At 39.5% G+C, this 21,045-nt stretch overlaps 1 protein-coding gene across 1 annotated transcript in view; it reads right to left on the bottom strand.

The window, feature by feature from the left end:
* Positions 1-21,045, bottom strand: part of LOC133530251 (eyes absent homolog 2) — a 56,361-nt gene that overhangs the window by 4,411 nt on the left and 30,905 nt on the right. Inside the window, exons 3-14 of the mRNA XM_061868130.1 lie at positions 19,460-19,503; positions 11,722-12,050; positions 11,074-11,188; positions 8,972-9,076; positions 8,089-8,236; positions 6,065-6,224; positions 3,779-3,881; positions 2,610-2,778; positions 1,885-1,974; positions 1,343-1,560; positions 1,140-1,262; positions 375-496 (exon numbers count right to left, since the gene is read on the bottom strand). Coding sequence (XP_061724114.1) covers positions 375-496; positions 1,140-1,262; positions 1,343-1,560; positions 1,885-1,974; positions 2,610-2,778; positions 3,779-3,881; positions 6,065-6,224; positions 8,089-8,236; positions 8,972-9,076; positions 11,074-11,188; positions 11,722-12,050; positions 19,460-19,503 — 1,726 coding nt within the window. The remainder of the gene's footprint in view (positions 1-374; positions 497-1,139; positions 1,263-1,342; positions 1,561-1,884; positions 1,975-2,609; positions 2,779-3,778; positions 3,882-6,064; positions 6,225-8,088; positions 8,237-8,971; positions 9,077-11,073; positions 11,189-11,721; positions 12,051-19,459; positions 19,504-21,045) is intronic.

Below are 21,045 nucleotides of genomic sequence, written 5' to 3'. Positions count from 1 at the left end.
CCTACGTTTAGCACCCTGTGCCGGACAAATGGCCTTCGGACCAATAAACCAAGTATGCAGACATTAAAAATACATACGAACACTATATTATCCCATACATTTTAGTCATGAGAAAATAAGTAAGGGTTGGCGGCTCTGGGACCTTGCTATATTTTTTTTAGCAGATTTTAAATAATAAGCAAACAAAATGACGTAGAATGTAACTACTGGTCAATATTGCAAGCAGTTCTCCCTCACTCCCCAGCTGGATAGTGCCCCTGACTACGGCATTTATTCGTATAATAACGTACAGATGGGGTATCCTTGGCCAGCGCTGGCACCAGCACGTTCACGCAGTTCTCCCTGGATACAACCTGACGACGATTGGTACTGACCGGTCTTGGTGGCGGAGTAGATGTTCTCGATGGGGAACACGCCGCCGAGCCCGAACAGCAGCACCTTGGCCAGCGCCGGAACCAGCTGTGTCGTCGTCACCAGCACGTTTACGCAGTTCTCCCTGCACAACAACCTTCTTTTAGGAAAAAATTACAAGAGACTGGGTTTGCCCGACTCGTATCTTTTAACGATTTCGCGCAAGCTAGGCCTTGTAAACTTGTACAAGGCATAACGCTGAATGCGCTCTGAATTTAGCCTGAGCAAGTGTACCTTTTTTTTTTTTAATACTACTTCGGTGGCAAACAAGCATACGGCCCGCCTGATGGTAAGCAGTCTACGTAGCCTATGTACGCCTGCAACTCCAGAGGAGTTACATGCGCGTTGCCTACCCAAACCCCCCCCCCCCCTCCCCCTCGTTGAGCTCTGGCAACCTTACTCACCGACAGGAACACAACACTATGAGTAGGGTCTAGTGTTATTTGTCTGCGGTTTTCTGTAAGGTACTTCCCCAGTTGGGCTCTGCTCTAGATCTGGAATGACATCCACTGGCTGTGCCCTACCACACAAAGCGAGATGACAGTCACAATGCCCATACCTCTCTTTTGGACGTAGTTTAAGGACGTACCCGGGTCGAGGTACCAGGTACCTCAAGCAGCTGTGTGCATTTGGTATACATTTTGGTCCAGTGAATAATAATTCTATGTCATGGTTCCACATGGTTCATTCTATTGTTGGTGTATTTATAAACAAATTAGAGGAAGTACCTTGAGTTAATCATATTGAGGCATTTACAGGCCAACGTGAGCCAGTTATCCGTCGCCTGTTCAAGTTCGGCTCGTAGTTGCAGCCACTGTTCTCGTTTCGCTGGTCCTAACAAGCCTCCAACGCTGAAATTAATAACAATAACATTATAAGTAGATATTTCAGTTTTAAGCTATGATGTCAGAAGAATTGGGATAAAACGTACCTATTTCTATAATTATTATAAGTATCCTTGATCTTCCGGTAGCGGAAGGCGAGCTTCCTCATCCAGTCGACGCCGCCGCGCACACCAGGCGCGCAGAGAGCCGGCGCCGCGCCCGCGCCGCCGCCCGCGTGGAAGCCGTCCGACGAGAAGTTGTACGCCGACAGGTCTTGGCCGTTGTCGTCCGCCGCCACCGCGTCTATGTGCTCCTGGTCGCAGTCCTGGGGTAAAACAGGCTTGAGAGATTATGTTGTTGTCTAAAATTTAACTTTTCTTTTAATGGCAACTAATACTAATCAAGACAATTCTAACGAACCCAAACTTAATTAGGTTGCGTTGCTTATTCGCAGAGTTCCTTTGGCCACCTCCTGTGTCCATCATCAGATCAGCTTGATGATATCATAATATCGAATTGTCACGAAACTTACATATATCTATATGTCGTTTCATATCTATTGACTAGGTAATCAATTTTGTGATAAAATACAAGCTATTTTAAATCCTGATTGTAGCAATAAATTTTTGTAAATGGAAACTATGTTTACCTCGACATCATTGAAGAAGAAATGTGTATCAGCCAAGCTAAATATCATCTCTTCCATTCTGAATCCCAGCTGTACTATTTGTTGTGTATCCTGAAAATACATGTTACATTTTATTGCGCCTGAATTCCTAAAACTAAAGGACATACAAAAATGTTCAGGTTGATTCATGAACTAAACTTTTATTGTATGAATGACACCTTTCTCGGTATACGGGTACAGTCAGAGCCACCATTTTATTGGCGAATGCAATACACATATAGATATTTTCATTCACTCATTAATTTCAATTGTGCCAGTTTTTTGTGAATCGACCTGTACATTGGATATTTACGTCATTTCCTACCAAATTAAATTGTCGTGATGTCGGCCACGAAAAAATACTTATAGGTTATATTACTTTCCACTTGATACCTTCACGCATTGTTGAGAAAAGGAGTCTTAACAGACAGACAGCCAAATGAGGAAATCTGCGTAAGTGTCAGCCAGCCAAATGAGGAAGTCGGTTTAAGGTTGTCTAGAAAAGATCGCTTTTAGCGATAAGACCACTTGTTGTTTAGATCTGCTTCTGATTATGTTTTCTATCTGTATTGTTTTATTATTGAGGTGTGCAATAAATAATATTTGTATTGTATTTACTACAAAACCAAAGAGATCAACGGATACAGCACAACACAAGATTTATTTGAATAGTTTGTAGCACTGTGTACAAAACTCTAAAAATATACCTTATTATACTTAGTAGCGTAAGTCCCCGTGAGCAGCGAGTGGAATATGATGATGGTCTCGTCCAAGTCCCAGATGAAGACCCGGTCCGTGGCGGGCTCGGGCACATGTTGCGCTGGTGACGAGGATGTATTCCGCCGGCTCCGGCCGCGGGTTCTGCTTGTGCTTTCACTGGAAATGTTCAATAATACCATATAATAATCATGGTACCATACTAGTACACTACAATACAAGTACAAAAAGTAGGAAATTAACAATGATTGGTGATACATTAAAACATAACCAAAGAGTCATGTCAAGTTGAAATACCTATTTGCACATGTATCGTACAATGTTTCACAGTATATATATCTTTAAATTTTGGACATTATGGACACCTTACACACATATGTACCAACACACCATAGGAGCATTCCATGAAATTGTCCCGTACAAACGCGAATTTTCTGAAGATTTGCAGGCCTGCTCGAAAAAAAAGTTGCAACACAGGAAAGAAAAATAATCGCCTGCTTTAAATGCCGAAAAAAAGTCGCAACACAGGAAATAAAATGTGTCCGTACGGGACACCGTACGGATACATTTTATTGTGGATGCTTGTGGATGTTAATCATGCATGGTAAACTGTCAATACAATTTTCATGAAAAATCAAAACTGATATTTGACAGCATGAGGATCCCGAATCATGGTGTGTCTGTCCTTAATGCATCATACATTTTCTTTCTCAGACACTAGACTATGCTACTTTAATTACTGCTTGGAGCACTCATGCACCAAGTATGCACATTCTTAATGTGCATGGTACAACTTGAACCATCATTGGCAAAATCTCTCCTGCCAAACACGCACAAGGGGAAACCCAAAATTAATAACAATAAGTTTAAGTGGTATGCTATCAGCTCCTGACCAATTATGTCATTTCAATTTCTAATTTGATTGAAATATATATAATCAAAATTTGAACAACTCGAAAGCCTGACCTGTAATATATGATGACACACCATATCGCGGAATTTCATTGGAGCTAAATTATTCATACTAAACTGAACTGTCACCCTATACATGAGAATAACAGCGCCCTGCTGACAATGATCATATATTTCTGGTCGGGCTTTAAACATATGCCACTTGAAAAGATAATCTAAATAATTGCTTGCAACATAAGTGTCTTACCCTGAGTTCTCTCTGCACCTCCGGCTAGCTGCATGTATTTCATTTTTGATTGGTGATAGAGGATTGTTGTCATTTAATGAAGGGAGCATCGCCGATGGTGACTCTAGAACAAAATTATATCCTAATTAGTATAAAGGGACGCAACAAAACAGAATACCCTTATTATTCAGAACAAAAAGAGGAAGGGTCCACTTAGGCAATAAATTTTTAAATTCTCGAAACAATACGAAAATCTGACCTTAGAGAAGTAACATTTCAAGAACGTAAGAACATACGAAATGTGGGAATAAGTTGTAATAACATTACCACTTTCGCTCTCTGTATCTGACCAATCATCTGAATATATGTCGTCGAGGTCGCTGTGCCTTTCTTCATCACTTTCCTCCACTTTTCTACGCTTATTTGGATGCCTTTCATTTTCTTTATTCATTTTGCTGGGGTCTTACAATTAACATTAGATAGGTACGGTTTTATTTGTGCTAGTTTAGAGGTGCAGCGTCGTCAATTTTTACGTAAAATATACGTGATGAGTAGTCACTTTTCGTGAATACCTAATTTAAGTATAATTACTGTACTCTCTGTAATAAATTTAGAGAAAATAAATACAATGTTTTGTTTGATGTGGAAACTGACATTAGCAACAAGTTCTTTTTCGTCAACGAGAACACTGCCGCCATCAAACAAGTTTTGTTTTGTCATTGGCTATAAACAAAACGGAGTACTTCTGATTGGACGAGCCTATTATCATTATATCCGTTGAAAACAGACTATTTTATTTCGATCGCACTTTTCTTATAAACTATAATACATTTTTCCTAAAGATGAACGAGGAATTATTTAGTTATTTAAATAGCATTTCCTGAAAACTCACTACTGCATTAGAGAGCCAATCCAGTGGCCAACCTGCCCTCTATGTTGCATTTTGCAGTTACATAGCAGGTACCTAATAATGCTACTCGACAATAGATGGCGCTGCTAGTATTAGTTTAACTTTTCAGCTATATTTTCAGTCATATTTTCAGTCATAGACATACAATATAACTTTTCAGCCTTATACTGTACAGTCAGCATGAAAAAGATAATGATTACTAATGACAGCAAAAGTGGTCGAAAATACATTACCTATCTTTATTCGTATTATAATCTAGGCACGTGGCACGTTGCAATATATTTGGCCACTTTAGTTGTCGCTGTTTATTAAATCTCTAACGTACGAAAAAGGATACCTGTTCTTTTTAGGGTTCCGTAGTTTTATATCGTTATAACCTGCCGAATCCTGCTGCGCCCAGTCAGACAACGTTACGGAGCCGCGCTGCCGCTGTTACGTCGTATATCCAATGTTTAAATGTTTTCTCGTACCCTATTATCTTTGTATTTTGTTAGTATATGTTTGTATTTTTAACCGACTTCAAGATTTCAAAAAGAGGCTGTAATCAATTATGTTATGTTTTTTTTATGTTTGTTATTCCATAACTCCTTTATTTATGAACCGATTTTGAAAATTATTTTTTTGTTTGAATTGATATATATATACTGATTGGTCCCTTTTTTGTTAAAACTCAGTTCTGATGATGGGATCCATGACGAATCGAGGGAACTCTTCAAATGTGAAGGGCATGCATATAGTGATTCTTGTATTTTCTTTAACAAATCAAGCATTTACATCTAAAAAAGTGGCATTAAGTCTTTTTAATTTCATTGTATGAAATCCAAAATCAACAATAACCGTTCTTTCGCCGGTCTCCCTCAGTGAAGTCGGTTTTTTTTCTTAAAAATTATTATAAATGTTTTGAAGTTCGCAGTGCTTTAGAAGCAATACTGTGGGTAATGCCGTGTAACTAATTTTAATAATAATATAAAATAATGCCACGCTCTATTGGGATCGATCTATCATCACTGACAGGACTATTGTAGCCAATAAGCCTGACATCGTATATTATAAAACCTAAGATTTTAAATGAAAAAATAGAAATAAAAAAATATAAAATGTTCATTTACAATCTTTTGGTTTTATAAGTTATTTTTTAAAGCGTTTTTCAATAGAAAGACAGGTGAAGATCGTGTCATCGTTTCTAATGCTATAAGAAAACGAGGGTCAATTAAGTGTATCGCTTTTGTAAGGATTGGCATGTGCACTGCTTGTGGTCGATTTATTACTAGGACTTCTTATATTCAAAGAGCTCTTCTTATACAACTAGGTACAAACATATGTATGACATTAGAGGAGTTTCACTGTCAAGTTCCACCAACTACCAGGAGATCTGAAAACAGAGGAGGTTTAGGTACCTGATAACGCACCACCGAGATGGTACGACGTGTGACCCGCGCTACCGCTGCTGCTGGGCGAGCTAACTGCATGGTAGGGAGAGTAGCTGGGCGTTGCGTAGTACCCGCTGTACTGGGCGACGTTGTGCTCGGCGTAGCTGCTCGCGTAGCTGCTATAGTCCTGTTAGAAAGGAGAGTATGTGAAAATCACGCAGAGTACAGTCGAGTTCATAAATATGTATACATTTTTTCACCCTATCACAATGGATTAAGGTGAAGAAATGTATACATATTTATGAACTTGTCTGTACAAGAATGGCCTCCAGGATCCAATTACTATAAAATAAAATATATCCAGGAGCCTCGTTGCCTCAACCTGCCTTCTTCACCTACATTGTACCTAAATCTAGGTCATGCTTTGTACCAGGGTCTAAGAATCACAAAAGAGGTAGGTAGATATGACACATACAGCGTCTTTTCGGTTGATTAACCGTATACAATGTATGTCAAATTCTTTCAAACTAGTATTTAAGCTACTAGGGTATAAGAAATGAGAAAGAAATAATTTGCTGCGGAAAGGTGACTTCTGTGAAGGGGTAGTAGGACAACGACGATCATGAATAATGACATTAGGGTATCAGAAGTTTATAGAACATAGTACCATAGTACCTACTTGTACGAAGAGATAAACATATATAGATATATTTCTCAACAGCGCAATGTAGAATTATGTCTCAGTTCATTAGCCTTCCGTAGCTCGTAGTAGTAAACGTGGCTGTCTAGCGTCATCCTAGCGCTATCTACATACGGTCATGAAGGTAAATTTCCGTACCATTTTGTACCTTGTCACAACGACTAGCGACTTTCAATATTTATTGTCACTGTTGTGCAAGGTACGAAATGGTATAGAAATTAAATGCTTTGTTGTTCCATACATATGTGATGGTTGTGGCACAGGGTAGAGTTTACGCCTAAACTAACTCTACATCGACTTAGAAGTGACAAATTATGAAACAGTATGAAGCTTAAGTGCGACTCTAGATGGAAGACAAGTCATAGACTTACTTGCTGGGTCAAGGTCTGTGTCAGGCTTCCGTTGTAGGAGGGGTAGGAGGGTGAGGGCTGCACGGCGTACCCTGAGCCCGGCTCGGAGCCGATGCCGCCGACGCCGTAGCTCAGACTCTTACTTGCTGAGGGAAGGTCTGTGTCAGGCTTCCGTTGTAGGAGGCGTAGTAGGGTGAGGGCCGCATGCCGAGCTCGGCACGGAGCTAACGGTGTAGCTCTGATACTTACTTGTTGAGGGAAAGTCTGTGTCAGTCTTCCGTTATGCAGGGGTAGTAACAGAGCCCACGCCGTAGCTCAGATACTTACTTGCTGGGGGAAGGTCTGTGTCAGGCTTCCGTTGTAGGAGGGGTAGTACGGTGAGGGCTGCGCGCCGAATCCCGAGCCCGGCACGGAGCTCACGCCGCCAACGCCGTAGCTCAGACACTTACTTGTTGGGGGAAGGTCTGTGTGAGACTTCCATTTTAGGAGGGGTAGTAGGGTGAGAGCTGCGCGCTGAACCCCTAGCTCGGCACAGAGCCAACGTTGTAGCTCTGATACTTACTTGTTGAGGGAAACTTTGTGTCAGGCTTCCGTTGTAGCAGGGGTAGTAGCAGAGCCCTAGCCGTAGCTCAGATACTTACTTGCTGGGGGAAGGTCTGTGTCAGGCTTCCGTTGTAGGAGGGGTAGTACGGTGAGGGCTGCGCGCCGAATCCCGAGCCCGGCACGGAGCTCACGCCGCCAACGCCGTAGCTCAGACACTTACTTGCTGGGGGAAGGTCTGTGTCAGGCTTCCGTTGTAGGAGGGGTAGTACGGTGAGGGCTGCGCGCCGAATCCCGAGCCCGGCACGGAGCTCACGCCGCCAACGCCGTAGCTCAGACACTTACTTGCTGGGGGAAGGTCTGTGTCAGGCTTCCGTTGTAGGAGGGGTAGTACGGTGAGGGCTGCGCGCCGAATCCCGAGCCCGGCACGGAGCTCACGCCGCCAACGCCGTAGCTCAGACACTTACTTGCTGGGGGAAGGTCTGTGTCAGGCTTCCGTTGTAGGAGGGGTAGTACGGTGAGGGCTGCGCGCCGAATCCCGAGCCCGGCACGGAGCTCACGCCGCCAACGCCGTAGCTCAGATACGTCGGCGTCGCTTTGCACGACGACCTGTTACGATCAACATAAAGTTAGCACGTTTGCCTTTTAAGTTATAAACTCAGCCTCAGTCATTTAAATATATCGCCGTTGTTTATACACTGGATCTTTAATAGCTTCGACTAACGTACTTGGTCTTGGGAATCTGAATGGGAATCAAGATTTCTCCCTGGCGACGTCTCCAAGCCTAATACCAAGACAGACCTGCTGGCTTTGAGGAGCCCCGACGCATTTGGTGCATGCTGAATCGGATAAGGACGGGAGTTGGAAACTGTGCCTATCTATGGCACAAATGGAACTGGTGCGATTCACCAGTATGCCGGTGTGGAGCACCCGAGTAGACCGTACACCACACAGTATTTGACTGTCCTCTAACCAAATACCATGGGCAAGTAGAGGATTTTACCACCTTAACTAAAGAAGCGGTACAGTACTTAAAAACTGTAAATCTTTGAACTAGAGTAACAAAAAGCCATACGAAAAAAAACTAACGTACCTATTCAACACAGCATAGGAGGAGAAGAATTAAAGGTTTCTTCCTATTACTATGACCATTGACATACCTACACGGACGCTGCGTACAACTGGTCTACTCATAGGTACTTCCATAGAGTCCGTCCATGCTAAGTTGCCCGCCAAGTTACACATAAAGTATGGTACGGCTATACATTGTCTCTGCCAAGAGTGCCAAGTAGCAAACTTAGCATGTTTGCAGTGAAATAGATGTATTTGTGGCAACCCGTATACCTGTTATTAGAGTTGTGCGCGGGAGGGTACGCGGTGTAGGGCTGATTGTAAAGAGTGGAGCCCACGTACGAAGACGCCGCGCCGCCGCCGCCATACTGCTGCATGCTGCAAACAAACGATCACGTTTCATATGAAAAATGAAGTAAAATGCTTGAACTGGAGTCATCAAACAACAATATAAAAAACTAACATACATCACATGGAGCCTGAGAGACTACCACGGCAAGTAATGCTGGGTTAGATAGCTGACGTAAAAATACCTATTGGGCGTTCAACTCTGCGGTTTAAGGCCGCCTGTAAGCGGGACATGGATAGTTTTGGCATTCGGACCGACTGTTGGGAGACACGTGCCGAAATGAGACCGGACTGTTAATCAATGGGCCCCCTTCCGGCTTGTTGTATATACGGACTTGTTGTTGGATACAGTCGACGTCTGTCCGGCAAGAGGTAGAAGAAATATAAAGTGTCAATTGAATTGATAATACGAGTGCCATCACAAAAATTAAAAAAAAAATGGATTTACATGACGCTGGCAATCAATAGCAAGCCATTAAAAAAAAAAAGAAAAAAAAGAAAATGGATTTCCTTAAAGAAGAGACAAAGACATAGCTGAACTGTCGGGAATTTTGTGAGAACAAAGGACCAGTGATAGGAAGTAAAGGGTAAGTCCATTTTTGCATTTTTATCCGTTTATTATTTATCTTTTGGATAAAAAGGATAATGGACAGAATTTCAATACAAACCGATTTTACTATGCGTTTATTTATATCACGTATAAATACGTGCACGGGCAAAACAGTAAGGTGAACGTCCGATTTCATTGTCATACGTTGTACTTATTGATGGAAAGTTTCTGTTGAGAAATATGTCAGCCGTTTTAAGGCTTCCTCAAATCCGAACGTTCAACCTCAAACTGAAGCCAACTTCGCGACGGATTACGTTGCAAGCCCTTTCCGCCCGTTTTAACATTTATTTACTTTCTCATTTATAGTAAGCAGTATAACTGTTTTATCGTAAATATCGCGGTAGATGGATTTGATGTGTTGGCGTTACTTTTTAGGGTTCCGTACCCAAAGGGTCAAACGGGACCCTATTAGTGAGACTCCCCTGTCCGTCCTTTCGTCCGTCTGTCACCAGGCTGTATCTCATGAACTGTGATAGTTAGCCAGTTGAAATTTTTACAGATTATGTATTTCTGTTGCCGCTATAACAACAAATACTTAAAACAGAATAAAATAAATATTTCTTTCCAATCTCGAGGTTCTCATTCAATCACCGTCGGGCGGGGTCATTACTTGGATGGGTGACCGTTTTTAAGATAATAATAAATAAATACATAATAAATAAATATTATAGGACATTATTACACAATTTGACCAAGTCCCACAGTAAGCGCAATAAGGCTTGTGTTGAGGGTACTTAGACAACGATATATATATGTAATATATAAATACTTAAATACATAGGAAACACCCATGACTCAGGAACAAATATCCATGATCATCTCACGAATAAATGCCCTTACCAGGATTTGAACCCGGGACCATCAGCTTCGTAGGCAGGCACCCACTAGGCCAAACCGGTCGTCGAATAATGGTACGGAACCCTTCCTGTGCGAGTCCAACTCGCACTTGGCCGGTTTTTATTCGTTAGGGGTCAGTGTGTAACTCATTTTACTCTCGCTGGACATTTAATCTACCTCTTCCAGTAAAGCTATAGCGTGAGCTATATATAACATACGCGTTTCGGAGTTTATGAGAAAGATTGTTGTGGAATTCTAAAAACATATTCAGACACATCCGCGTCGTTTCTTTCTTCGTCTACAGCCCCTTTAAAAACAAGAACAATCTAGGTGCACACATAATTTCACAGTTTTATATTTACCAGGGACTCAGTGGTATTTATGTCATGTATTTATGTTGTGAAGCTTGCAGAGCACGCCCCCAGACTAGTTCAAATTCAAGAATTTAATAAAGGCGCTTGTATAACCAGAGTAGCATAGATGGATAATATGATACTTGAATGCCTACCACGAACACTGTCTGGTTACTAGAAAAGTAGTGCACCCAGAACTGCCAGGGTAGCATAGATAGATAGGTTACCTGTTGTAATACTGGTAGGGCAGCGTGGACTGGTCGTACGGAAGAGCCTCTCCGTACAGCGCCACGTCCGCCTCGCACAGCCCGGGGCTGCGCACCTCGCTCTTGACGCCACCGCCTGACCAGGGACACATAAATAATATTACTACATATACAGAATTCAGCATTTAAATATTCGACTAAATTCATGGTCACTTAGTAGACATACAGGTTATATAGGAGCAGGAAAGCAAAGTTGCTAAAGTTATCCTTGACAATATTTCAAAATCGTGAATCTTAGGAATAATGGAATAATACTAGTTATTATTTATAGTTATAGCAGACTTTTTTGCTTAGTGCGCAGTTTTATTGCAGAAAATTGAAGGCGATATTAAGCCCGATGTAGATTTTTAACATAGGAAATACTCGAGTACCTACAGTACCTACTACAATGTAATCCAGAACAAAAAACAGAACAGTCAATGTCAGTATTTAGGAGCTTAAACAACTGCGTAGCGGGACTGCATGTTAATTTCTTAACAAGATGATTGTTTTGTTCAAGCGCTTGTACATTTTTAAACAACATGCTTTGATTTTTGCATTTGATCACGTTCGCTCTCAGAAGCGAACGCGTGGGTGAATCAATGCAGCTTTTAAAAACATAATGCTTACCCGTGCTATCCTCATTCATCAACCAGGCCACCGCCGATGGCGAAGAGGTAGACGTACAGAGGCCACCGGTTGACGTTAGCGGCAACGCTAACCCGAGCGACGTCGCACATCCGTTCGTCAAACTACAATCCACCTCCGAGCTACCAGGCAAGCATAGGCTATCTACAGCTGCGTTCAGCGCAGAGTTGGCGGCCGTCGTCGTGGTCTGGAAAATGGTGGACGCCCCGGACACTAAAAGCGCCGGCAATGACGCGTCTTGGAGCAAAGTTGGTGGCGAGTTTGACGTTGACTCTGACCCGCAAGGGCTTTGGTTGACTTCGCCCGATATTCTGAAAATAAAAGAGAAGCATTGTAAGAAGACAATTGATGATTGACAATGGTTGACTGGTAGAGAATGCCTCAAAGCGTTAAGTCCGCCATTTGTACTCTTTTTGTAAATTTGTGCAATAAAGTTTAAACAAACAAACAAACAATTGATAAGTGTCGTCTTTTAAGACGCAAGAAAACCACTTAAAAATCTCTGTCTATTTACAAAGAAGATTCCATTTATAAACAATTTCTAAAGCGTTCGGAAGGAAAAAGGCGGGTGTAAACCGAAGAAGGGACGTAAAACGCGACTGTAAAATGATCGCTTGACGCTAATGGCGGTGGAGATTTGATGTCTGTATTTAAACAACCAAAATAAGCCCAGATTGCACCAATTAAGCGCTCAATTCAATAAAATGTCATGTTTATTCGTAATGATTAAAATAAACAGTCCAATAAACAGATGCCCCTCCGTATCGCGCGCTGTGGGTTTATCTAACAAATAGTTTACACGTGTTACGATTAATTTATTTCGTTATCAAGTCGTGTTCGCGCCCCGCAATCATCTGTCGCCGCTGACAGCCCGTTACGTCACTTGAGTGAGCCCCTTTAACTAAATTAGTCACACTGCTCATCACACTAAATTAAAATTTCATGCGTATTGCGCATATTATGTTAATAAAAACAATGTAAAATGTAAATTTTACCGCACCTTCATAGTTTGCATAAACAATATCATTCCAATCAAATTTATGCTAATAGTCGGTTATGACAACGTTTTAGCGAAACACCTGTTTTAATTTCTATTTGAATATTTCATTGCAATTTGCTCGTGTGATTCATCGATTTGTAATATTCATTTGGCAGAACACGTATTGTCACTTTGCAGAGTAGGCCGTTGTCAATAATTTTCGGATTCAATTACTAATTTATACTTATGATTGAATGATTAAGTAAGTGAGGTTTACACAAGCAACAAAATTAATGAGTGATTAAAAAAAACTCTTCTTTCGTATAAATATTTTAGATCAATATTTTCTGAGGGATGTTGTATTGAAAGTAATTAAGCTTATAATACAACTTTTTATATTTTGACTACTTTAACTACCGTAAAACCACCCAACTATAGTCCACAGCTCCCAACCATGGTCCACAAATAAACTCAATTTTTTTCGTTCAGGTGTGTATTTTACTATATTTTTGTAGTTCTAAGGCAAAGTATGTTAATAAATGGAAGGTAAAACTAGGAGTAAACTAAATGGAACATTGGTATAGAATATACTTAATTTCCTTTTGAACTTGTGGACCATAGTTGCAGTATTGGACTATAGTTGAGTGGTTTTACGGTACTTAGGATGTCGATTACAAGGAAAAGATAACTTCTTGTCAACTAATACCATGTCGCAACTAACATATCCCTTCAAGTAGTAGGGATGCAATTCGAAATTATATCAGATTATTTAATAGGTGTGATTGGGTTTCGATTTTAATACTTATATTGGATCAATTGTTTATATTTTACTTTTTGTACTGTTTTTATAAATATGGTAAGAATTTCGGCACAATTAACGGCGTCGATATGATTAATGAATGAGATTATTTCCCAAACATGGGGCAGTGCACTGAACAGTGAACACCATTGGTCTTTGTGTAGAAAAAAGAGCTCCTCTTTATATTAGTTCCCGCCTTATTCAAGTGTCACTTTGCTTTTTGCCGCCACTTTCAAGTGTTCAACACTATCGGATATCAAACGCAGGAACGTTAATGTTGGCACTATTGTCACTATCTTTTTAATTGAAAGCTTTTTTTAATGTCCCGGCTCTTTTCACTTTAACTTTTTTTAGTAGAAATCGTAAAACATTTACAAACGGTGTTAACATTCTGACAAAAGACTTCAAAGATTTAATAGTTTGTGCACAGTGATGTAATCTCGCATTCCATATGGTGCGATGATTTAGTTGTCACATTTTTAGTTTTATGTTTAACGGGGTTCCCTTGATCACTGTCGACGGGACTGAGATTCCAGAGAGACTAATTTTAGTAATTGTATTCTCATCAATTTTCGCCTGGACGAATTAATGCAAAAGTGGATATGAATAGTCCTATTGGAGCTAAGTAACAGTCAAATTACAGTGCCACTATAGCGTTGCGTATGTTCGAACTTTTTCAAAAAAAAAAAAAATGTACTCTAATTTATTTAAGTATGACCCGTACACCCATGAAGCCGTTTGTCCATCTGGCCTACGTCCGTCATCGCGCTGTTGCGCGGCCGAGGCTGCTTTGCGATAATAGAAACAAAATTACAACAGATATTTATCATTAATATACGATTTAATGTCACCTGCCTAATAATCACCTACAACTAAATGCAAATAAATCTCGGATTTTCTAAGATACGGGGGCTGTGGCTGCATAGGTATATCTAATAGAAGCTTTCGTTATTCTGTTACTTCAGAACATCCTCAACTAACAAACAATTTCAATCTATCATATTTTAATAAACAGTCGATAATAGCAGGCAAACATAAGCTCGTAAGCACGTGTTTGTTCATTGTGCTTCAGCGTTGAGCGGCGAGTGAGTGTCGGAACAATGACTGCTTTGAGCACACCCCAGCCTGCTCACCGACGTTGGAGCTTGGGTTCCGTGATTGACAGAGCAATTAGTGCTGTGCACTACGTTTATTATTATTCATTCTTTATTTCAGATTAATTTTATCCGTAGAATTTTTAGTTTGGCTTACGTCTACGTTAGTTATTTATCTACTACCTTATTTATGTATAATTAATTGAACCCAAAATATCAGGAAGGTACTTTTCACCCTGTCAGCTATATCCTCGAATATACTGTTGTAACTGCCCGGCACAACAGAGGCGTTATTTGCTAACGCCTGATGGCATAGAAGTCGTCAGTTCGTTCCGCGGCGAACATCCCTGAAGCGCTTCAGTAACGAGGCAGTCCCAACAGTACCCTGAAGGCGTCATTATGTTGGATTCAAAGGGCGTTGTATGCCTTTGAGTATATGTAACTGACCCATAGAGTGCTCATGTAAACACTTGACAGTACGCCTGATGTATTTATGTCTGATGCCCTAGAAAAACTGCTTGATTTAGTACAGATTGCTACGCTATGATGTGGAAATCAGTGGAAGCAAGTCATCGTTGAGCAGTTATAAAGAGTATACCATAAAGGTCTCTGAATCAATAATTTCAGAGTTGCTGAACTTCTTAACTAACTGGTTATGAACAGTCATATGCGATTCAATTAAATTGGAAAATGCTTAAAGTTGCATTATAATTATGTCCGAGCGCTGCACCAATACAAAAATATGATTTAGTGTCGTAAGATTTATTGCCGAAAAAAGCATAAATTATAGTTAGTACCTTGGTACAGATTAAAATCAAAATTCTCAGGTTTTCCTTCTAATCACCTTATAATTCATGTATTGTAATTTTATCGTTTACGATAAATGTATTTAGATATAATGTTTATGTGTGTGTGTGTGTGTGTTACATTAACAGCATCGCTCGTGAATCGGTGTGAATATCTCATGAAAAACTTAGTCTCAAAAAAGTTTTCGAGTACGAAAGTGTTAGCCAACCCACATTCTGCGGTAGCAATTTTTTCAAGGGCGTGGAACCCTAAATACCGCTGTTTTTACAAACCATTTGGCCCCCACGTGTCAAGGGCTCGCCTCAGATTATATTAATTACAGTTTTTGCTCGCTCCCGAATTGGCCGGCGGGCCGCAGTGGAATGGGGACATGTGGAAGGGTTGAAAAAATGGTTGAAAGGTGGTCTGTGGAGCCAGAGGTCGCTTTCGTCAATAAAGCTACAGTAAACCAGCGAATTAATTAGCCAAGAATATAGCAGTTATCACCGATTCCGCAGAGGGTTTATGAATTTATGGTTATTAAAAACGAGATCTCGGACGTACTCGATGTACATAATTACGTGAAATTGTTTAATACGTAGAGATCAAAGCATATTAGGCTTGTGTTTGTAAATGTATCGACACGAGGATCAAGAATTACGGGATAGGTGGGCATGTGATATAATATCGTTGTGCATGGATACATAACTTTTAGACATAACTAGGATATATGCTCCCGATTCTTCTCTCTAATCAGAATAACCGGTGTTAGCATTTTTTGACAAGTTTTCGATAACTAGAGCACTTAACAGAATCTTATAAGAATTTTTTATGATGACATGGGAAGACCATGGTACTTATACAAGTGGTCATCTACTATAGGTATTAGGTACCTATATAAGTATTGGTTAATATATTATTTTATAAGCAAAGATGTCTTGCAGATTTTTTGATAAGAAAAGCTTGATAGCTTTTAAATAACGGATGTCCCAATTCGTCTTTCATAATTTTAAAACACCTCCTGTTTTTGGAAATCCCTTAAAAAGACACAAAGAATTCGTAAACAAATTTTTACCATAACTACCACGACACCTTTTTGACAAAAACCATGATCTATAGCGGTTGTAAGTGACACATTCCTGACTCTTATTAGTTAGGTTAATCGTGTTTTTGAAACTGAAAAGGTATAAATAGTTGTTTTGAAATAAATCAAACATTTTGACGGTTCCATCCCGACGCGTTTTGGCAGGAACACAGTGTCGGGTGGCACTTATGGTTACACGTTTTGAGCGATTTATTTTTAGTACGTTAAAAAACCGCTGAGTGTTAATCATTGGTTGTAATTAATGAAAACATTCGTTGACGTTTTATTATTGCTTCTAATGGTAATGAAGAATTAACCTTAATACGCGCTTAACAATTCTTCAGTCAACACCCTACGTCAACTTTACTACGAGCAAACACCGTACAACGTCATGTACAACCACACTTTTGATATTGGCGAAATCGTTATATTGATCTTCCAAATTTTATACTGGCAACATTGTCCCACTGGACAGATGTCATTATATTTATAAACTTTACTGCACTGGTTTTAACTGGAGTTTGATGCTACTAGATTCTGTCTTTATGTTTTTCTGTTGTAACTATTATATATTAAGTATATGATTAAAATATGGATGCTTAAATGTTTTAAGGGATTGTATACAGGGTACAAAAGCTCCTTAGCAACATTTCATGAAAACTTAGTGCTTCCGTACTCGGAATTTCGTTTCTGCAGGATTCAAATATACAAAGTTCCGAATATTCTTTCTATGGATAGGTTTATAAAAGATTATTATAGTTGATGAGCATAAGTTAGAGTCGAACCCAAATAACTGCATGGCATAACAAAGTGTGGTTGGCAATGTCGTCATTAATGTTAAATTACTATGAAAATATGAAGTGCAATGATAGTTATAGCAGGCGCTTCCTCGCACAACGTATCAGTATTGCGATACAACGAGGAAATGCCGCCAGCATCCTTGGTACAATGCCTCAAGGGCCTATTTTAGATATAAGCTAGTTATAGTAATCATCTGTATATATCCATTATGTATATTGTTATTGTCAATAAATAACATGTGCAAATAAAACATACGTTTAATTAAGTGCATAATGACGCTCTTCACTTTGTACTTCACTCAGCGCACAGTTAGAATAGACGGACTCTATCAATTAAATTTCGTGACATAAGTACTAGGAAGTTAGAGTCGTAAGAAAATCATTTGTGCATCTCGCAGCGTAGCTTCCTATGTTGCCATCTTTCCCTACATTATGTTAATATTTTGCTATTTGGAATTTATTTACGTAGTCAACAACCTCTTGACTACACTTAAGGTCCATTTTGAAAAGTGGCAAATGGCAAAAAACTAACGCATCCTCATTGTAACTTGTAACACGAGCGCCATTGTGCTGTTTCCTTTGATGCTGGTGATAACATCCCTTGGCCCTCGTATTAAGAGCATATCTGTCACGCTTCACATGAACGCAGTAACTACATTGGAAAAATCATTCAATATGCTTCCTTGCTCTCATGGGATAAGGTGAAAAATTGCTTGAATTTTAATTGTAGTTATGTCGAATAAGTTTCGCGGGGCATTTCACGGCAGTTGTGTATTAACAATATAGGGATTACATCGGGATTAGGCCTTTTGTCCTGTGTACGTTGAAGGACTATTTTGGTAAACTTTCGATTCGAACTCGGAAAGGTGGAAACGGTGTTAAATATTTTATTTTGGAGAATATCAGCTTGAGGAGATTAGATTGAGACATTGACAAAACAACATTTTTTTCTTAATTAAGTAAATCTATTACATCGTGGATAATATACCTCAACGTAAGCAGCTAAATAAGTAGTTTAAACTACGCTGCACCCTGCAGCTCAATGTTTGTGAATATTGTTTTTTATTTTATACAATAATTACGTATATATCACTGTTGCGAATGCAACTTATTATTGTATAAAAATCAATGCAGTAGCTAAACGCAGCCGTCGGGCTCGGCTAGTATTCGGAGGCTTTTCAAAAGCACCAATAGGAGCGCTCCATATATTTTCTAACGCGGCTAAATAAAGGCACCTAAATTAAAACTACCTTTTGAACTGATCAAATATTGCAAATCACTTTTTCATCATCCTCCATACTATCAACACCTACAATCACATTAAGAGCCTGTTTTACAAAGTCTATCGGATAGCTAACTAATAAAATAAATTAACTGGCAGGTGAAGCGGTGGTGGCCGAGTGGATATGACGTCCGACTTTCAATCCGGAGGTCGTGGGTTCAAATCCTGGCTCGTACCAATGAGTTTTTCGGAACTTATTTACGAAATATCATTTGATATTTACCACTAGCTTTTCGGTGAAGGAAAACATCGTGAGGAAACCTGCATACATCTGCGAAGAAATTCAAAGGTGTATGTCAAGTCCCCAATCCGCATTGGGCTAGCGTGGGGACTATAGCCCGAGCCCTCTCGCGCGTGAGAGGAGGCCCGTGCCCAGCAGTGGGACGTATATAGGCTGAATTATTATAACTGCCAGGTAAACCATGAAACTTCCTGCAAAACTTAGCACTTTATGTACCAGTTAAGCTCATTTGAAGATTGTGAAACACCAACGATGACTTTATACGTCAGATAAGCATGTAGCTTATTAAGGACTTTACTTGGATATTGTGAAACAGATCCATAGTAGCGTTAACTTTGCACATACGAAAGGTGGAGGTAAGGAAATAAATCTCCATGTACTAAAAAGTGTCATCAAAAAACCTTAAATAGGTGTGGCGCTACAATACCTAGAATACTTGAACAAAAAAATCAAATCATAGACAGCGCACTTCACTCCGTCAATACCGCCTAGGTTCTTAGCTACTCTAGCGCTACTCTGGAGACTCTGGAGAGATTTGGAACTATTATTTATAGCTGACAGCTGGACACCTTTGCAACTGTTCTACCATAAGAGATGTCACTCCTCCACACTCCATATTTGCAAAAGCAACTTCATAGATAAAATAGACACTCACCTATCAGATACATCGGTGTTGTTGTCGGACCTAGGCCGCTTTGCCTGTAACAAACAATTAATTTTATCAATATAATGCACCTGCCTATCATTTAAAATGTTATGCTTTTAAATTAACTAAACATTTTCAGCTGCATTTACGATTATGCTGTATATTACTTACCATTAGGCGGGTCGTATGCTTGTTTGCCACCAACGTAGTAAAAAAAAAAATTTGGTGTGAAAAGAATATCAATTATTAGAATATCAATTTGGTTACAAAGTTTAAATTGGTCAACTATCATCACCTAACTAGTCAAATGCTATTGCAGAGGATTTATTCGGGACAGTAGTGGCTTTATCTTATACTTATAAATAAATAATAAATATTATAGGACATTATTACACAAATTGACTGTCCCACATTAAGCTCAATAAGGCTTGTGTTGAGGGTACTTAGACAACGATATGTATAATATATAAATACACTAAATACATAGAAAACACCCATGACTCAGGAACAAATATCCATGCTCATCACACGAATAAATGCCCTTACCAGGATTTGGACCCGGGTCCATCGGCTTCACTAGCCAGACCGGTCGTCAAACTACTCTACAAAAAATTCTGGATTAGGCCTAGTTTCAGAGATAATTACATGTTTTTCGAAATTATTATTTCGCCATAAGTCGATACAAAACACATTTTTGACTGCGGTATTGCCACTTTGAGGTCTAGTCTGAATATACCTATTGATTGACATCGAAAAATTAAAAAAATGTATTCGAGAGGCTACCCCCAAATAAAAAAAAACTTTTTAGTTAATTTTAGGTTATGTGTTTATCAATAAAAAATACGTTTTATGTACAGGAGTGTTCAAAAACAGGAAAAAAAAACAAAAAATTTTTTTTTGTCGAATTTCACAAAAAGTCATATAACATTTTTTGCTTCTGTTGCCATCAGGAATGCACCGTTAACATCTCTCGCAATGCTCACGGGCACCTTGTATAAATTGGCAGTCAACTAATATTTTAGAGCCAATTAATTTAAGTAAGCAACAAACAGCGGTTATGTTATTGAACTATTGTAAATCGACAGCTAAATTAGGCCTACCAAAAAAAAATTAAGAGTCTGAAATAATAAGTGAGCTTCTAAAATAATGACTTAGCGTCTATTATTGTAAACAGAAGCGTTGGTAGCTTAGCTCTAGGGCCACCGGTAACGAAACCTTCCAATCGTAGATCTCGGATTCAAACCTCAGTTAGTGTCAATGAATTTCTTGGAAGTTATGTACAAAACATCATTTGATGTATCCCTTTTAAAAAGTTACTCCAAAGCACTTTTCTTCTTTTGCTCAATCATCATTTCGCTGAATCCATTTTATTTATAATCCAGTAATTATACTAAACTTTGAAAAAGGCATCCTGTCCTGTAGGGCTGTTGAAGCCATAAGGTTAGGTTAGGTTTGTGATCCCGAATTTATAGCTATCCGTCCATTCAAAAAGTTAATATTTTCGGAATAATCGGTCCGAAAGAAAAAAATGTGTCCCCGCCCCTCTAACTTGTGAACCATGGGTCCAAAAAATATGAAAAAATCGTACAAGTTTT

This window comes from Cydia pomonella, chromosome 22 (genome assembly GCF_033807575.1).
Source record: "Cydia pomonella isolate Wapato2018A chromosome 22, ilCydPomo1, whole genome shotgun sequence".
Taxonomy (NCBI): Eukaryota; Metazoa; Arthropoda; class Insecta; order Lepidoptera; family Tortricidae; genus Cydia; species Cydia pomonella.
Note: the sequence above shows the minus strand (reverse complement) of the source record. Positions and strands in the feature narration are given on the sequence as shown.